The 20,206-nt window shown below is 36.4% G+C and overlaps 2 protein-coding genes across 2 annotated transcripts in view; one reads left to right on the top strand and one right to left on the bottom strand.

Moving 5' to 3' along the window:
* Positions 1-460: 460 nt before the first annotated feature.
* LOC593454 (zinc finger CCHC domain-containing protein 8) lies at positions 461-13,078 on the top strand. The gene is made up of 12 exons (XM_030991805.1): positions 461-663; positions 2,552-2,594; positions 2,972-3,046; positions 3,630-3,741; positions 4,596-4,756; positions 5,485-5,547; positions 6,046-6,112; positions 7,313-7,470; positions 7,856-8,004; positions 9,416-9,534; positions 10,566-10,776; positions 11,336-13,078. The coding sequence occupies exons 1-12, from the start codon at positions 492-494 to the stop codon at positions 12,022-12,024; spliced, it is 2,019 nt and encodes a 672-aa protein (XP_030847665.1). The 5' UTR covers positions 461-491; the 3' UTR covers positions 12,025-13,078.
* A 5,871-nt stretch (positions 13,079-18,949) lies between these two features.
* LOC593440 (carboxypeptidase D) overlaps positions 18,950-20,206 on the bottom strand; it is a 40,055-nt gene continuing 38,798 nt past the window's right edge. The window contains exon 25 of the mRNA XM_030991804.1: positions 18,950-20,015. Within this exon, the coding sequence (XP_030847664.1) occupies positions 19,765-20,015 (251 nt within the window). The 3' untranslated portion in view covers positions 18,950-19,764. The remainder of the gene's footprint in view (positions 20,016-20,206) is intronic.

Raw genomic sequence — 20,206 nt, 5'->3', positions numbered from 1 at the left:
ATTGTACATAGACTATGCATTAAGTTATTTTAGTTATGATGAAAAAGAATTGTATTTTGAAGAATTATTTGTATATTATTGTTTTAATCTTGAATGTAATAACAAAATGAAAATACGGAAAAAAACATAAGGAGTATGTAGAGTAACGTATATAGAGGTACGTACTACCAGGGAGGTAACTCACATGCCCTGGTACTACTAGTACTGGGGCAAGTGCCCTCCAAATCTGCCCAGGCCAAATAGAAATAAAGGAAAATAGCAAACTAAATGGGAAAAAGAGATTGAAGGAATTTAAGGGAGAGGACAAAAGAAGGTGAGCCGTTTTCATACCCCATCACTATCCATGTAGTTTTACTTAAAACTGAATTATTAAAGCCAAAACCCATCACCCAAAACAAACTTGGTTATGCACGCTTACGAGCTAGCAAACTTGGGGAAATCCCATCTCCCAAACTTCGCGCCGCGCATGCGCTTAGCTTTATGTGAGAAAGATGGCGGCGCCCATGGCTTTATCAGGTGGAGATGTTTTTGGAGATTTAAACCTATTTGAGGAGTTTTCCTCGAAGGCCAAGAGTACCGAGCGCAAAGAGGCGACTAAGGAGCATCCGTGGGAAACAGAAAAGTCTGATCTCGAGAAGGAAGTTTTGAGACTGAAGCAAGAAAATATCCTTTTAAAAACAGTCACTGTCATTGAATGAGTGAAACGCTGAAACTGTGACAGTGTGAGTGTGAATGGAATGTGATTGTGAAAGACGCGGACACGGACCTCAAGGTCGTCCAGACTCGGGCGAAACCCAACAGGGCCACGGACGCGAATCTCTCGGCTTGTGGCAGTGCAATGCCACGGAGGGGGCCTTGTGCTCTCTAGAGATAATGATTTAAAAGCCTTTTGCCTAGTGCTGTAGCCGAACTGCCGAACCGAACCGAACGCAAAGGCCTGGTTCGAATGTTCGGCAGAAAAATGTAAACGTTTTTGCAAGCTAATAAACTTGTCATTTTGTACCTAATTTCCATGTCATGATTGCTCATTTTATATTTACTTTTTTCCCATTTTCCACCTTTGTGATTTATGCCTATCCAGTGGTGGGCGCAACTTCACTGGCGCCATTTAAATCTCAAATCCTGACCACGCTACGTCGCGATCGCAAGCCATATTAACAAGAATAGGTCTACATGTGCGTGATCAAAACGGTCCAGGTTCAGCTCAAACCCACTCAACAAAAAAATAATATTTTTATTGTAACCATATCGGACAAATTTTACAATATAAATAATGAAATAAATATATATTCTAGTATGGTATTTATTTATCCAAGAAAAATAGGGATTTTATATTTTTCCTACTGAAAATAAAAACTTATAAAAAAAACAGTTATTGACGAGCCTGAGTCTCTGTTCAAGATGGCAGCTTTCATGACTCTAACATTAGACAAAAACCGTCTCGGAAAATCTTTAAAAAATATTATTTATCGACAAATTGAAAAAATTGGTTCTTTTAAAAATGAAAATAAAACACGATTCAAGACGGAAATACGAATGTAAGTAGTATTTTCTTCGCAAATAATTACGTTTAGAGCAGTTTTTTAATGTGAAATTCGAGCTGGTCGGAAGCAGTGTGCAGAAGTCCTCCATGCTGGTCGGGCCCGGCAGGGCGGGCGGCCCGCCCAGTGCCGACCGTCGTGGCTATAATGCTGCTTGCTATTATATTACAGAACCCCGAACCGAACCAAGTTCGGGTGAAAAATTGCCAAACTCTGCCGAACCGAACACGAACATAGCGTCTGACTTACAGCACTACTTTTGCCTTACTTTGCCATTAACTTTTGTTGGTCATGATAAGATCATAATTAAGTGTAGGGATGGGGGGATGGTCAGTCTGTGCGGTACAGTGAACAAATTCACTTTTAAAGCTATAGTTTTACTAGACCAAAAGTGTCTGTCTCTTTTGTTTGTTAGCCTCTTATTCCGGTTGGGTCGGGTCCTCTCTTTAGAGACAGAAGCCGACCGTAGGGTCTGCTCTGCAAACTCGGTGGCATGGATCTAACCACCTAATTTCGGCCAAAATTTTGGACTAAAACGCACTGAAAGTCTTAAGCAGGTTTCATATATCCGATGCATTTATTTTTGAAAATTAGGTCTAGGCCAATAAACATTGGTTCCACTTACCAGATTGACTGTGTATGATGTGTTTAAGGGTCTTTTGAACTCGGCTCCGAGCTCTGTATTGACATTTTTGCAGCGCATGCGCAGTAACAGTTTAAACTACGGCTGCAAAAATTGAATCTAGCAAATGATTAATCATTGGATTCAAAAGTTTAAAAAAAGTTGGGAATTCAAGTAATGATATAATATTATAACATCATAACTTGATCCTTCCCGAGATATATCTAGGCGAGCAAGAAAATTAAAATTGAATGATGGATATACGGTAGACCTATATCTCTTTCACTTTTTGGTTTATTAATTTTTTGATCATGGCTTTAAATCCTTGCTTCATGTACAGTCAGACCTTTTTTGGAAGGTCATTATTTATTTCTTAACATTGATTCACATCGGAAACTTCAAGCTCAACTAAAAGTATGCATACAAGCCAAGTAAGTAAATACGTTACACATTTTCTTAACTTTCTTTGGCTGTTCTTCATGGAAGTGTTTTCATTTAATCCAGATTTAAACACTTAGTGAGTGAAGTTATTCTGCTAATTCCTGGATATTTTGGACACTGTCGTGATATTGTTGTGGACTTGTGGTGCTGTTTACTTTTGCTCCAGAATTTGTTTTGAAGGAAAGGGAAGATGGGAGAAATAAAAAGAAATTGTGAAATAAAAACACAAAAGTGATATGTTAGAGAACAGAAATAAACGGATTGACATTACAGTTTATTTAACATTGACCGATGATGAGCTACTGTGATGAAACTTTGTTGATGGGTTGATTGAGGGATTTACTATACGTTTTTTTTATTCTCACAGGGGGTACAAGGTATCGGAAGGAACCGAGGATGGTCCTATAGCACAAGTTATCTATATGAATCATGAAAAAGTGTGGTAAGTTTCTTACTTCTATTAATGACATGAACAGTTGTATGTAGGATGTAGCAGGTGTGAAATAATGATGATGGTGATGATGATGGTGGTGGTGGTGGTGGTGGTGGTGGTGGTGATGATGATGATGAAGATGATGAGGGTTATGCTGATGATGATGAATGATAGACTTGATGATGATGATGATGATGATGATGATGATGATGATGATGATGATGATGATGATGATGATGATGATGATGATGATGACGATGATGATGATGATGATGATGATGATAAAGATGATGATGATGGTGATGATGATAAAGATGATGATGATGATAAAGATGATGATGGTGATGATGATGTTGATGATGAGGATGATGATGTTGATGATGATGAGGATGATGATGATGATGATGATGATGATGAGGATGAAGACTGTGATGATGATGATGATGATGATGATGATGAGGATGGAGACTGTGACGATGATGATGAATGATAGACTTGATGATGATGATTGATGATGAGGAAAGAGAATCAGGTATGTCAGGTTCCAATGTCTTCTCTTATTTCTATCATTTTTTAAACTTCATATTTGCAGTAAATACAGGCAAGAAATTGAGAAATATTTTGAGCATGTTTGTTCACACCATTTTGACATGCAAGCCCAACCGATGGGACAGAAGTATGAATACAGCAGGGTTCTACCTCAGGTAAGTCATTTCCTTTTTTTTCCCTTCTGATTTTAATATTATATATTTCTTACTAGTGAATGGAATTACCGCTACTGCAAAACTCCTCACTCGATTAGAATTGATGAGTTATTTTTGTTATAAATCCATACCATGATGCATAAATGTGATGGCGACACCCAAGTTTGCATTTTAGAATGTCATGATACGCATAGCACATTAACACTGCCTATTTTATACAAGCGTTTATACGTTGGATAGTCTACTCACAAGTTGCTTTTATGTTAATTGAGAGTGTATTTAAACTAGCAAAATCTCTTTACAGAAGTAATATTTGAAGCTCATATTTTTATTACGACATGGAGTTAACAGGGTCATTCCATAAAGTTGGGGCAAAAAATATAACGGTATCCATGTAACGTAGGTATGAGATCTTCTACTACACATGGAAGATGAAATTATTTGTTGAAGATTTTTATGCAATGAATATATGTAGTAGTGCCCTGCCAGAATCGCTCCTGTTTCAGCTGCTTTTCTTTAAAATCTTTGCTTAATACACATTTCTCTTTTTACCAGCATTACATGGACACCATATTCATATAACATTACCTAAAATGTGGGTCCATGATATTGATTAACCATGAAGCTTGAGTACTTCTGAAGATAGTTGGCTATGCTTTTTATGCAAAACTCAATTTGAGCAAACATTGTTACAATTGATAGGAGACTAGTTTCTCATTTCTGGTATGTCACAAAAACTGCCCCAACTTTCTGGACGAACCCAATAACATACAAAACAATATAGTTTTGGGCGATTGGTACACTTGATCTCTTATTTTATCTTACTATATTATTTAATTCTCTCCCTATCTTAGTGTTCTTCCATGGTCCTGTCTGAAGACCCTGACCCTGCCAATCAAGAAGCCTTCACTGCCACTGGCAACGTGCAATACTACCTCTTATTCTGTCTCGACACGTTTGGGCGCCCCCTCGTGGATGGTAATATCGAGATGACGGAGGGATGGGAAATACCGGCGTATCCTTTAAATTATTATATTATTTTGTTATTTTTACTGTTATTATTTTTGTTTTCCTTGTCTGTTATTAGAAATCTGAAAAAAATCCAACGAATAATTCAGATGAAATGTATTATTTTAAGTAACGAAGAGTAATTTAATGGGCTACATTCTTAAGGCTTAACCTGGCTTCAGATAATTTCCAGATTTATGGAATGCCAAGAGGAAACTTTTCTTGAATTTATTATATTATCTCGTAATTTTTACTGTTATTATTTTTGTTTTTCTTGTCTGTTATTAGAAATTGGAAAAAATCTTTTGAATAATTCAGATGAAATGTATACTTTTAATTCACAAAGATTAATTCAATTGACTACATTCTTAAAGACTAAATCTTGCTTCAGGTAGTTCACAGATTTATGGAATGCCAAGAGGAAATTGTCTTCATTTTGTTCAATTTACAGTAATTCCATAATAAGAATTATTGAACAGTATGATTCTAGTCATGAAATGAAAATGAAAAATATTGTGGCATTATTTTTCATGGTCATTATTAATTAAATAATGTATGGTTATTTGTACAAGAGGAAGGGGTTGCTACTTGGCACCCCATAAACTGTTGGACTAACTAAACAAAGAACGAATACAACAAAAAGCTGAATTATTTTATCTCTTGGTTGATTATGATGCTGTATGCATGCCTTTCTCTTTTACTGTACTTTATTTCCTGAATGCCTGTTCACACCAGCTATCCAATCATCTTCCGTGAAGCCTTGCCCGTCGATGACAAACCAAGTAGACCATCAAAAGGGTAAAAACTTTCCTCACTTTTTTTAGATTATGTTTTATCCCATCCGCACCTATATACATTAAAAAATGGACCAGCTTTTTACCCAGTGGGTCAAGCAGTAAACTTCACACTGGTTTGTGTGGTTCCAGGCAGATAAGGAAATAGTTTGCTATGTTAACAGTGGTGTACTGTTTACATTCAGAATCAAACTGGGGAATTTCTGAATATAAGGATGCAGGACCCCATACATTTGCTACTGTAGTATAGCAGGTGAAAGTGGACTGGCAGTTTTGGCAGTTTCGATATGAACTACCCTAATAAGAAGGATGGTTCTGAGGAGTAATGTTGATGAAGGTTTGAGGCTGTTTCTTTGTATGAAAGGAGAAGGATTGTATGGGAAATTAAACTTGAAAAGAGAGACAGTAGAAGAACTTGTCCAATTTGGTTGTCATTTATTTGTCTTTCGCTCACCAACTACATTATTAAAACTGTTCTATTCCTCTCTCATCTTTCCATTAGGAAACGACCAAAGGCTTCCTGCTTCAACTGTGGCAATGAGAAACATAGTTTGAGAGAATGCCCCGTGGTAAGTCTCAAATTCATATTCATATAATGTGAACATTATTTAAACAGATACCGGTATGTAGAAACTTTGGTAAGTAGTTCATAGATCTGATATGTGTTTGCGTGATTATGTTTTAATTTGTTTGGAAAGCAGTTTGAGAACCCATTTTGTGTTGAACTGCACTATTAAGAAAACCTTATTGTTATATTTCGAAGAAAATCAAGTCTGTATTTTGCATTTGTAAACAGATGGATCAGGACTGAGAATGAAGTGTACTCATAGAATGTTGTACCTTATCCGCATATTGGTAGCTCATATGACTGTATGACATATGCTTTAATCACAGTTGCCCCGCAGTCAATTTAACACAACAGTATTTTAAAGTCATATTTAAATGATATTAACATAGTTCTATGTTTCATAAATCCTCATCTGTTCCTGTTGACATTTTTTCTTCTTCTTGCAACTTGGTGTTGTTAAACTACTTTTGTATGAAAACGTCTTAAACCTGCCATACATCTCTTCCTATCCTCGCTCTATTGTCTTGTGACTTGACTTGTACAAATCAGCCAGAACAAGAAGCTATTCTTTGATCAGATCCTATGTAAACACCATTTCAGTCAGATTAGACCACAAACAAGACTCTTTCAAACTTATAAACAAACAGTTATCATTTATAAAGAATGAAGATGTTGTAAACCAGCTGTACTTTCTTCCTAGTCGTATTTTTTTATCATGTAGCCCCGTGACTAGGTACGGATTAGTCAGAACAAGCAGCCGTTTATAGACCAGAAGGTGTCATCCCCTGATAACATAATTTCAGGCAGATTGAGGAGACACACATCAAGCAAGACTCTTTATTAATATCAGATATTTATATAGCGCACATATCCACCATGCAAGGTGCTCAAGGCGCTCCAAATATTACCCGGCTCTGCTAGGCTGTCAATTTTGGCGCTCACAACATTCAAGGAATTCCTTCCTACCGGTACCCATTTAACACCTGGGTGGAGTGTGGCAAATGTTCATTAATTTTTTGCCAAAGGACATAAGTGCCGCGGCGGGACTCGAACGCAGACCCTGTGATCCACAGTCCGACGACTTGTCCACTATATCACAACACCTTTAGAACTTACAAACAAATAATTAATCAATTAATTGGAATAAAGATACTATAAACCATAATAACCTCTTAATTATTCTTGTCTCCTCACCTTACAGGCTCGTGACTTGGTTCGGATCAGCCAGAACAAGAAGCTCTTCATGGACCAGATGTCATCTTCCCCTGCGAACACCATCTCAGGGAGACGATATCACAAGGATGGAGAGGGCGGGGCTACGGCTGATCGCTTCAAGGCATTCAAAGCAGGAGCCATCAGGTAAGTCTGTTTTATCCTGCATGGGACAGCTAGTAAAGCAAAATTTAGTAGCATCAATACTATTTGTAGCTACTTGCTCCCTCTATACAATGCCTAAGCGGTGCCCGTTGGTCCCCCATGATCCTCTTTTTCTTATGTTAATTGAGAGCTGAGTTGATGAGATAACCACCTGTCAGTGCCCAGCAGGGTGGTCTAATCTTTCCTGGCCAAACTAGTGCAGACGAGCTGTATCTGGCAAATCAATTGTTGTATTTCCCTAATTTTTTCCCTTCTAGGATACAAAAGTTTTACTAAAGTGATTTGTTGCATGTTTTCAAATTGGCTAATCCATGCAGTTACATGTAAGTTCATGAGCTTCAATCCTCTCCTTTGTATTCCTTTTCAGTGATGCCCTGAGACAAGCGATGGGTTTATCATCCAACCAGCTTCCACCGTACATCTATGGTATGAGACGTCTCGGGTACCCACCCGGTCACTATATGGATGCTCAGGTTCACAAGTCAGATCTCAAGGTCTACAACATCAAGAACACAGGTATGAAAAATGGCTAATAATCCTTAAAAATGCTCAAATTTAACCCAGTTCAACTTAGTAGTTCTCCTGTTCATGGAAGGCCAGTTGTCAACCCTTCAATTCTGTTGAAATTACTGTAATAATGTAACACAATCACTGAATAAAATGATCAGGGGGGTGTTTCACAAAGACGAAGATCAACTTTAAATTGGACTTAATTAACTATGACAGGCCGTTCATGTCACTGTTTGCTCTTACCATTATGATCTTTAGATAATATTTATTCCTTTGATAATGAATTATAAACAAATGGAAATTTTGTAGATATATGACCATGATTTGTACGTCCCTTGATAGACCAATGCCAGTAAATGGTGAGAGCAAACAGTGGCATGAGCAGCCTGTCATATTTAAGTCCAACTTAAGTTGATCTTAGTCTTTGTGAAACACCCCCGATCATTTTCTTCAGTGTCTTTGTGAAACACTCCCCTGGTCATGAAAAGAAAATTAGAAACCAATTTCATAGTAACAAGTGTCTGTTTTTTATTTAGTTACAGAAAGTTATGTTGAAGTTTGGCTCTCCCGAAATCAAAGTACTCCATATGCCCATATACATTATGACATTTGAATGGGTTTAGCGTAAAGTGTGATAGTTTCAGTAATGCGGGCCTACCTACAGTATGTCTTTCAGGGTGGGGACCCCTCCTTTGTTATCCCAAAGTTTGGAAGATAAACTGTCTTCAAATCCTTTCAATCAGCTGACCCATGCCTCTGGAAGCATTTTTCTTTGTGTGGTTGATATTGGGGTTCTATTGCAAACATTTGTCTTGTAATTTATTAAAAGCCTTGTAAAGAATAATCATTAGTTGCACCATGATAAAATTAAAATACATCTAAAGAAAGGTAATTTAGACATGATACAATCAATTTGTAGGAACTATAACTTTCATGTATTTTTAAACAGTCTTAAAGGTATAGACCAGTTTTGGAAATGCCTCCCTCTCAAAAAAAATAAATGGAAGCTCTTATTACCAATCATGTGAAAGAATATGTTTTGACTAATACGTGATGATACAAATTTTGCGGGGAAACTGCCTACTAATTGATATATTTGGTAAATTATCATATCGATCCGGCCTGGATAGATATTGCGTAGTCCCATATACATCTTTCTGTGTACGGTGCTTGTAACTTTACCAAGACTGGGCCAAATTTCTTATCATTTTAATGATTCCAGAACCTTGCAGTACACACCAATACTTGTATGCTAGATGATCAACCTTTTCTCATCGATTCCACAACGTTTCTATCACAATGAAATCGCATGACCATAACTGGTCTATACCTTTAATTAAATTTTCCAGGCTGATGAAAAAGTTTACAGGTCAATCCCAGGGTCTTCCAGTGATGTAATGTTCTATTTTTGTACTAGATGAGGAAGGGGAAGTCCCTAGTGACGACGATGGGGAGAGCAGAAAGCCAAAGTTTAACCTCAACAAGCTAATAGACTACCCAGGTTTCAACGTTGAAGCTGACCCATCCGTTGCAGATGTAAGTCAACTTAGCTCTTCCTCGTCTCAAATATTTGTTATATATGTTCTGTGTATTTATTGTATTTATTTATTTGATATTATTTCATCAGGGTAGCCTCGTCAGTAGTTGAAATACTTTTATACTTGAGGGCTCAGGGTAACAGAAACAACACAGAAGACATACATGTACAGCGTGAAATAATTATCAGGCTGTTTTTTTCCAGGAAAAAAAACACACAAAAAAACAAGAAATTAAATCAACATGACCTACATTTGGGAATCATAAATGACCACTTTTTGTTAATAATTATTACTTCTTACACCACCACTATCATTAGATTGCATACGTGGTTGATTTTGTTTTGGGGTGTGTGTTTGAGGTTGGCAATTTCAAGAAATTTAAATTAAAAAAGATGAATCTTGGATTTACCATGTTTACATCTCGATATCAAATTTAAAATGAATCCACCGAGTAGTGAAGAAACTTCTGTGAAACATGTAATATTCACACACTCCTACATACATTTTTGATAGTGATGGTGAGGGCAGCAATACCAAAGTACCTTACGTTCTCTATAACACAAGTTCGCGGAAGGGATTCAAATCAGAGTTTGCAACCTTCAGAAAAATAACATATCAATAAAGATTGCCCTTCTTGTCTGTCTTGAGCGGTCTACAACTACAACTCAATCCTGATGCAGAACAACCAGCGTTAAGAAAATCCTGAAATCTATTCACTTCTTCCAATGTTTCTTTTCTCTACTAGAACTAGATATTTTCTTTTACAAGACTTTGTAAGAAAGGACAAATGTATGGATTCAAAACTTAATACATACTAAGTAATATACAGTCAAACCTGCTTTAGTGATCACCTGTCTAGAAAGACCACCTGTCTACAAAGACCACATTTCTTTTTTCCTTTGAAAATGGTTTCTCATTGAAACATGTACTAAAGGAACCTGTCTACAAAGACCACTTTTTGTGTTTCCCTTGGGCGGTCGCTATAGACAGGTTTGACTGTATATTTATTACCTCTACTTTTGTGTGCAGGAGTGGCGTATGTACAACTCGATACCGATGCAGAGCAACCAGAGCAAGGAGGTCCTCAAGCTCCACCTCACACCCATGGCAGTGGACGAGGATGAGAAGGTGACGCCTCACAGCAAGCGTAAGAACAGGGACTTCAACGAGAGCAGCAGTCAGAAGAAACGCAGGATAGAGAAGGACTCGGTGGATATGGATATCAGTATGGAGTATCCAGGTGAGCCCTTTTGGGGGTTTCCAGGGTTTTTCTGGATTCTTTTTCTTTCATTTCAGGCTGTTTTAGCCTACTTTGTTTAGCACTTTGGTGTTCGCACACTCAACATGCATTATGCCATGATACTTGGTTGGAGTAACATTTCCATGCCTACTTACCCTACATAATGAATAAGCTTTGTCTCTTCTAACCGAAACGTTTCTTAAGTTTCTTAAATACTGCCCCATCGTACGTGAAAGAAGTGATTAAAAAAATTCGTTTATGCATTGCCGATGTATAGATTTTATGCTTATTTTCATTAAAAAACAATATTTATGTATGTTTGGCATAATTTACTACGACAGAAATGGATTCAATTTAGTGATTTGTGCTATTTCTCGGTACATAAGAAATTTAATGAATAGTAAACTGCTGATTCTGTGATTGGGAATGCTACTGGTGACTACTGGTTCTTGTGTGGAGTGTAAATTATACCATTAGAAGAATATAATGAATTTCTCCACAGCTAGGTCTTTGATCACGATTCTCTACTCTATTTTTTTAAATATATTTTTTTTAATAGAAACTCCTGTGCGAGGCTGGTTTCAACCTCCTCTGCCCCCAACACCAGAAATAGCCACGCCTCCCCCTTTACCCCCTGGTTCAGCCCCACCCACTCCAATCAGAGACAGTCCATCAGCATCCAGCCAGGATGAGTCGTTACCATGGCAAAGCGCGAACTCCCAAACCTCCTCCCGATCCGCGTCTCCCGATCTGGACCGGCTCATGACGGAACGAACCAAGCTTCTGGCGGCCCTGGAGAAAGGCGCGGATAGCAGCATCTCGTCTTCCAGTGATGCAGTCCCGTCAGGCGTGGATACCACCGAGGAGGAGGAGGAAGACGGGGAGGTAGGAAGTGACAAAAGGACTAAGGGCAGAAACGGGGAAGATGAATCAAAGGATAAGAAGGAAAACGGTCACGACAAAAACATTGAAGATGGAGCGTCCAATCCCGACGTCTCGTCCAAGGATTCACCGGACAGCCCGGAAGCACCATGCCTGAACAGCAGCAGCCAGTGGATCACCCTGGATAGTACAGGAGACAGCAGTGTCTTCATGAGCGTGGAGGATGAGACGCCAAACAAGTCCGGTGTGCCTCACAGGCGCAACTTCTCCGTCGACATCGCACCCCATGACTTTGAGGCCGATGAGCCCAAGAAGAAAGGCATCTTTCGAAAACTGCTAGGGATTCTGAAAAGAGATAAGAATTGATCCACATCCTTTCACATTTTTGGAAATACTTTTTTTTAAATGAACAATTAAATTTTTAGAAATGTAATTGTATGAGAAATCAAGCAATATTGGTATTTATCTCAGTGATGAAGTTAGGCAGTTGCAAATGTGAGATTGTATCATGTTTTAAATAATATTTTCTTCTTATCAGATCGTAATTGCAAGAGAGGAGGAGCTGTTAGCACTTTCCACACCATTTATAAGAGATGGATAAAAACTATTGATTTCAAATGTCAAGGAATATGAGATCTTCATCCTACCAATTTCATAGTTTTCATAATCTTTATAATCAAAGCATATGCCTAGAGCAAAACAAAAATCCTACAAGACATTCCACTCATAATTTTTTTTGCTAAATCTGAAATGCAAGATTTCGGACCAAAAATCACGACATATGAAGCAAAATTATGGTAGGCAGAGTCAGATTTGAAATTGGTTAATAACTTCTAAGTTACATATAAAAAATGACACTTTGCACATTTAAGGTGAGGGTGTGAAAGTATTTCAATGCATTTTAACTGAGGTTGCTGACAATTGGATGACTGCCACATAGCCCAAAGGAATAGTTTACCATTTTATTCGCTAGTTTAACTTGTCTACAACAGTTGTCTACAACATATATTGTTCTTTTTTAAGTTAAGGTATTTGTGTACATAATGTTCAAACCTATTACACTATAAGGCCTAATTCAGATATGATGCGATAAACCACTGTTTTGGGGGTGTTTTTTTAATAAAAACAATTGCTGTCAAATGGTAACTGCGGGCAAGGAAGGTCCTGCTATGAGATACAGAAGTGTGAAGCCTATTAAACTTACATGTAAGTCTTAATACAAAAAAAGGGGAAAATGCCATTATTAACCACATAATATCTGATTGAGGCTTTACAATTGCTGCCGTGAAATAGTCACCAAGTAGAAAACATTTACTTGATTTTGATAGTCTACTTCGTTTTCATAACGGCCGGAAGTGAATAGGTCAACACGTAGGGACTACAAGAGATATTATTATAGGTAAATGTACATTATAGTGAGTTGTAAAAAAAAATTCAACCAGGATGGCCTATAAGGGGTTTAAATATGTAAGAGCAACAGGTTTAAATTTGTATTATACAGGTTTGAAAATAAGTGAGAGGTTTGAATTATGATAGTACAGGGGAGTGTTTCACAAAGACTAAGATCGACTTTAAGTTGGACTTGACTATGGCAGGCCATTCATGCCACTGTTATCTCTCACCATTTACTGGCATTGGTCTCTCAAGGGACGTACAAATCATGGTCCCAAATCTACAGAATTCACATTCTTTGATACTTCATTATTGAAGGAAAAAATATATTCTAAAGATCATAATGGTGACTGAGAGCAACTAGTGGCATGAACAGCCTGCCATAGTTAAGTCCAACTTAAAGTCGATCTTAGTCTTTGTGAAACACTCCCCAGGTTTGAAAATAAGCGACAGGTTCATATTCAACCAAACTTATTTATGAAATCATTTGTCATAAAAATGTGTTTGAAATTGCTTCAAAGCATTGCTCAGATTGCACCAGAGTGCGTGCATCCAAGAATATTAGGGCCTGGCGCTCAAAACGAGTCTGGGAGCAGGCCACTAGGGACTTCATGCTTTGCATACGTAGAGACCCCTTCCATGTTACAATTTACATGTTTCAATTTTCTTTTGAACCACCCTGTATCAAAAATCATCAGATATATACGTGACGTGTGAAATTATGAAATGAAAACTATTGGTATTGTGTATTGTGTCTAAGAACAAAAGAATGAATGTAATACGACTTCCTAGACAATTATTTTAAGTGAAATTGTAACATGATCAAAATGTAGTTTTTAATTGTAGTTTTTTATTTTTCAGATTGTGATATATAGATAAAGTCTGCTTGGTTGTATAGTGACAGGATTTTATTCTGATTTCATACTCGTTCAGGATCTTTTTACGGAATAAAGTGTTCACATATTTTGTACAATCAAGACTTGAGCATCATTGCCTGCTTTGTTAAAGGGATTGTTTAACAATGTTAAATCTGAGAAGCACTGCCCTACGTGTTATCAGTGTCTGTGATACAGTGTTATATTGAAGCCCTAAAAAAATTGCGCTTCAAAATGATCAAGAAATGCCTCAAAAAAGTAAAAACCTTTGAGTGATTGGTTTTACCATACTCGTTTTCCCCAATAGACTGCATTGTTATGAAAACCGTTTGGCAAACACAAAATTTGATTTCGATTTTCAATCATAAATATCTTGATAATCAGACAGGCGATCGGCTTGTAAAAGTCAGTTGCAGCAGGAGCTAAATCAAGGAACCCCATCCCTTTAGGAGAAAGTCCAATTTCACCCCACTTGAAACAAAAAGTACATGTACAAGTCATTTACATTTCATGCGGACAAAACTGCAGTGTTACCAGCATTTTCATGAAGAAAAAAATTCCTTCATTTTTACCCAATTTTTCATGGTCAAGTTTCAAAAAGCAAGGATCATTATTTTAACCTGTTTCCAGTTTGAAACATTTTCCCCCATCACATTTTTGGGGATGCCTTTCACTTAGAAATTTCTCTAACAAACAAGCACACACAAAAAAAAAAAGGGGGGGGGGGTCACATCTTTGGTGCCCCCTTTTCACTTCAGAATTCACTTCAGAATTCACTGACAGCACCCCAAATCTTTCAGAGGTGCACATTATACTAGTTTTATTTTCCGGAAAATGTTAAGACTAGACCAAACACACACACAGGCACACACTTTACTTTTTTTTTAATGTTATAGGACTGAGATTTAATGACTGTTAAATACATGTATATTTCAAAATATATTACATAAATCATCTTCCACCAGAATATCAAATTCATAATACTTCATGTTAGGTCTTTGACCTTCGATCCACACATAAATGATTCAATAGAAATCATCATTGAACAAATATTCAAAGACATGTACAGAGATGTGAGAAATAGATAGTGAGCGCTGTGCTACAAAATTCTCTCTAAACCAAAGCGAGCTTGAGAGAAAAAAAAAAATCTCTTGCCATTTTCTTCTTTTACATGTAATATGGTAGTCCAGCCTCTGTACCGTTTTCGTTTAGCGCACCCAATCAGCTGATAAAATAACACACCCTCAACGTTGAAAGTTGACCTAGCCATTCCTCTAAATCTGGGTCCTGAATTTCGTGTGGACGAAAATTTGGGGATTGCGCGATCAGTGGAGAGACCGCGCTGTGTGTGGGGGATAAAAAGAACGAACGGACTGAATCTGGACTAGTAATATAGAGGCATGCAAGGGCAAATAAGGTGAAGGATTTTCAATTAAATAATTAATTAGAAGAAAATATAGGAGATTTTATTCAAGAACGCTAAATTAGTACATTTCTACTGTATCTAACTTTAGAAGTACCTAAAAAGTTGGTCTATTGAAAAAATACTGCAATGAACTGATATTGCCAATTGATCTCCTCTCAAAACGAACTGATAAAAGTAATGTTGACTACTCGGTCACACGTGTTACATGCTGTGTAAGCTGTTAGATAATTTCAAAAGTGCATACACATAAGTAACTTGTCAGCAACTATTTTGTTTACCTGTTCCAATTTTCACTGGACTGAACTTTAAAAAAAAATAGAGAGCTAAAAAAAATATTATTCCCACATACTGTAGCAACCATTTTGACATTGACTTTATGAGAAAAATATATACATGTACATCATAACACTTAAAGAATGACAATGCAAATACAGTTAGAGAGAAAAATAATACAAAAAACATAATTGGTACATATTGAAGGCATTCATTTATTTCAACCAATTTTCCTGAAATTCCTAACTCTATTGCTTCACAAACTGAAACGGATTGATCGATGTTCATGAGTAGCTGAGAGAAGGCAATTTCTTTGAAAGACAAAATAAAAGGCAAAATGTCTGTAAACATATATCACTTCATGAGGTCTTTCAAGTTGAAGCACAGGAAAAATTGAGGTTCATAGAATTGAGACATTGGTCTAAGCAAACACTACCACGTTCCAGCATTTTTGTATTTCTTTTCCACATACATTGCTTTAATCTGTATATGCCATAAATATCTATATGACCTCTCATACTATACAGCTACCGGTAGATACATTTGATGTATTTATTAAACTCTAACTAGTGTTTCATAAAGTCATGCAAGATATAACAATAGGTCTTTGACACACACAGAAATACAGTAATTCATCACCATACAAAGGAGTCTTGTTGATACTTGAAACAATCAAAGAAATGAAGAATCAAAGTATACATCATAAATATAAGCATCACATTGAAATAGATTTCAGGCTTATCTTCACAGACTTATCCAATCATTGTAACTGAAATATTCACTTTTAAACATTGGAAATGAAAACTGAAAGATGGAAAGAAATACTGCACTTACATTAATACAGATAATGTAAAACAAAAGAAGAATATGTCAAGGAGAAGATTGAGGAAAACCTAATAATAATGGACAAATACTAGAAAAGGAATAACCAACTTAAAGATAATTGCAAAGAATGTAAAGTGAGAACCACTGAAGAAGCTAGCAAAGGAAGATGATGTGATAGAGATGTACAAGAAGATTTTTTTTTTTTAAACTGAAAAAAGGAACAAATTAGAAACTAGCAAATAGTAATTATAGCAAATGTTAAGAGTAGAATTTTGTGCTTTATGGAAGACGATTAATAAAAAAAAAAAAATGAAATCAGCCTGTTTTTATATGCATAGAGCAGAAAAGAAAACCCTTATATTTGTTTGCAAAGTAGATGAGATGTATGGGAAATATTAATAGATATAATGATTTGTTTGTTATAGATATAATTTATATACAATATTGCATTGCTTTAAGTATATCAGACAAGAATTCTTGAGAAGCATTATACATCATTGTCAATTTTGTACACTTCACCTCAAACTCAGTACTAACGTCCTTGGGCAAGACATTAATCTACATTGCCACACTCCACCCAGGTGTATATGGATACCTGATATGCTGAAGTGCTCAATATTTGGCCGCTCTGCCATGACAGGGGTAATAATGTTAAGAGCGCCAAGAGCATCACTGCTTGGTGGATACGATCACTACACAGAAAGCCAACATTACTATCATTATCATTGTTATACATTAGAAACAACTGTGACCTTTTCACACTACATCCTTCATTGAGCAAGTGCACATTCAACCATATGCAAACAACAATTAAATTTACTATTGGGCAATAGGCCATTTTCGTAATGTAATCAAATTTAATGCATAAGTCTCTGTGAAGTGCCTCAATTCAAATTATTTCATTCACCTGATAGGAATAATAGTATTTCAATAGTCAGAATGCAACTGCATATATTAAGTGTTGCTAGGTAGGTCAAGCCATAATGTTTGTCCAACCTGGCAACAACTAATGTACACAGTTCGGATTCTGTCTATTGAAATAACATTATTCTTATCAGGTGAATGAAATAATCTGTATTGAGGCAGTTCACAAAGACTTATGCATTAAATTTGGTTACATTACGAAAATGGCCTATTAATAACTATTATATCCCACGCATCACCAAACACATTCAACATTTTTGTACATCTAATATTCGCACAAAGTTGATAGCCATCACACTATGAACATGACAGACAAAGAAAGCGGACAAAATATACAGTTCCTCAGGTAGACAAAGGAACATCCCTTCACTGCTATTATGTAAAATGGTGAATGTGCATGTGACACCTGTTCTACACATTTTTACATAATAGCAGTGAAGGGATGTTCCTTTGTCTACCCGAGGAACTGTATATTTTGTCCGCTTTCTTTGTCCGTCATATTCATAGTGTCAAGAGCTTGCATCAGACAAACAATTAAGTACATGTACAAAAATACATTTTATATTAATTAATGTTCACCATACTAGTCATTAAATGACCCAAAACCTTGGACTACCGGTAGTCCTAAATTATAAACTTACATCTAATCTCTCCAAACTCTAGAACAAATCAATTTTTGGAGGTTCTTGGGAAGCCCACTGAAACTTGTATGCATATGAGGTGATGCTAACTGAAACATGTATACATAAGCATGTTTAAGAAATATTATTCTTTGGCCAAAAATTGGGGAAATCAAATGCACTGAAAATTACAAGGTGCAAAATAAAAGATGAGATTTCTTACAGTTGATGGAAAACAAATTTTTGAAGCAAACATATACACGTACAATCTACAATGCATTTTCTCAGTGGTTATAGCACATCCTAAAGGCAAAAACGATGCAAAAAAATAAAAAATTACAAGGCCTCCATATGAGATGTGCTACTGAATAAGCTGATATACAATTAAATGTGAAATAAGTATCCAATACATAGCGAAGAAGAAAAAAAAGGTTTGGGCTTCAAAGATCATAGAAGTATAAAACTGACCTTCATAAAACTTTTTCTGCACATGTAGACAACTACTCAGACAAAAATATTTATGGCTGTTTTTTTTTTATGAGAATTTTTTAAATATAGATATTTCGTTATGTCTGGAAGCCACCAAACTTTAAAACCATGCCTAAAATCACATTTTGTATGATACAGACTTACCTACCATTGTGTTACTATAAACAAACATATAATACACATGCATCTGGTTATGCTCTGGCTAAGCTAAAACATACTTGTATGTAAATGAAAGAAACTAAAATATGTTACTATGTACCCAATACAATAGAATGTAATACAATGGAACAACATTATGTCATACTGCTTAGGACAAAAGAAGTTATCATGCTGCAATGAAATCTTGTTATATCACAGCTCGAAAACAAGTGACTACAGTAGGACCTGCAAAACCACCTAGTTACAACAGAGTTTGATATAACCGTGTTCTTTGTAATGAGGTTCTACCGTACATGTTATTCATATGGTAATAGTTCATAGGAACATAACCTAAACACAGAAATGCTAGTTTTCAGGCTTTTGCGTGATCATATTGCATATTCATTTGAATCAGTCCAAATCAGAAATCATTTTACCCTTTAAAAACAGAAAAAAGCACTAGCACATAAATGGATAGACGGCTTTTCACAACTCGTTTCAAAAATCTTTTTAACCCCAAAGAACTTGGGTAAAACCATACTAGAATTCCTTGATTTTGAACAAATACTGACATATTTTGCATTCAAAGGGCATTGCATTAACAATTCTTTATCAATGTATACATACTTTGCCCATACCTTGACAAAAGACTGGAATTCATGAGTACAAATAGTTTTCATGATTTTGAAGTACCTCTATATTCAGCAGCTTGCTTAAATGTACATGCCAGGGCCCTGTCTTACAAAGAGTTGCAATTAATCCAAATCAATCGTAAGTCCTCTAATCAATCGCAAGTTGTCAGTCTCCAATCTTTTATGAACATACTTGTGACTGATATCAATCGCAAATAAGTTGCGATTAATATCATCTCTTTGGAAGACAGGGCCCTGATGTATCATATCAAAACAAAAAATGATTCCATTAGTTCCAGCACAAACGTGAAACATCTTCGTATGATCATATAATCACATATTTCGTTAAATCCCAGCTATATTCAACTGCTCTTCTTGAAAGAAAACAATAGGCATTACAAAAGAAAAATATCCTCTCTTTATGCAATAATTTACAAACTTGCAGTCAAAAATCATTATTCGGCTGTAAAATAAGAGTACTCTATGAGAATATAAAAAGATATCAGAAACTATCACCTTTTGAAAGTTTCATCATCTTCACTATCTGTTGCTGAAAAATCGTGAAATTCCATATTTTTGAGAAGCGACTTTTTATCTCCATTTCTAAATGTTTTGAGAGCGACCTCGTCGTGGTATTCTTCTGCGAACATCTTGCCTTGATCGAGCTGGTAGAAGCCTCTCGTCCGCCTCCCTTGCTTGGTCTTGGAGCGGCAACATCTTGCGATACACACCACAGAGAGGAGTACGAGGGCAAAGCTCAGTGCTGTAAAGAAGAAGAAGAAGGAATATCTTTCAGATCTGACTGTTTCCTACACTAGGGTTACATTCATCACTTACTACATGTATATACAGATATACACTGTCTTGAGAGGTTCTGGTTAAAACTTTGGGCAAGAGGTGACTCCGGTAGTACTATTGGAGTCACCGAGGCCCATAGTTTTAACCAGTACCTCG

Source organism: Strongylocentrotus purpuratus, unplaced genomic scaffold (assembly GCF_000002235.5).
Source record: "Strongylocentrotus purpuratus isolate Spur 01 unplaced genomic scaffold, Spur_5.0 spur5_scaffold_2, whole genome shotgun sequence".
Classification (NCBI taxonomy): domain Eukaryota; kingdom Metazoa; phylum Echinodermata; class Echinoidea; order Camarodonta; family Strongylocentrotidae; genus Strongylocentrotus; species Strongylocentrotus purpuratus.
This window is presented reverse-complemented; position numbering and strand designations above follow the sequence as displayed.

Excerpts from the sequence above, each read along its gene's own strand:
- LOC593454 (XM_030991805.1), top strand. The coding sequence starts at position 492 with ATGGCGGCGCCCATGGCTTTATCAGGTGGAGATGTTTTTGGAGATTTA. Across the intron at positions 8,005-9,415 it reads CTACAACATCAAGAACACAG|ATGAGGAAGGGGAAGTCCCT; the intron begins GTATGAAAAATG and ends TTTTTGTACTAG. Across the intron at positions 9,535-10,565 it reads CTGACCCATCCGTTGCAGAT|GAGTGGCGTATGTACAACTC; the intron begins GTAAGTCAACTT and ends TTTTGTGTGCAG.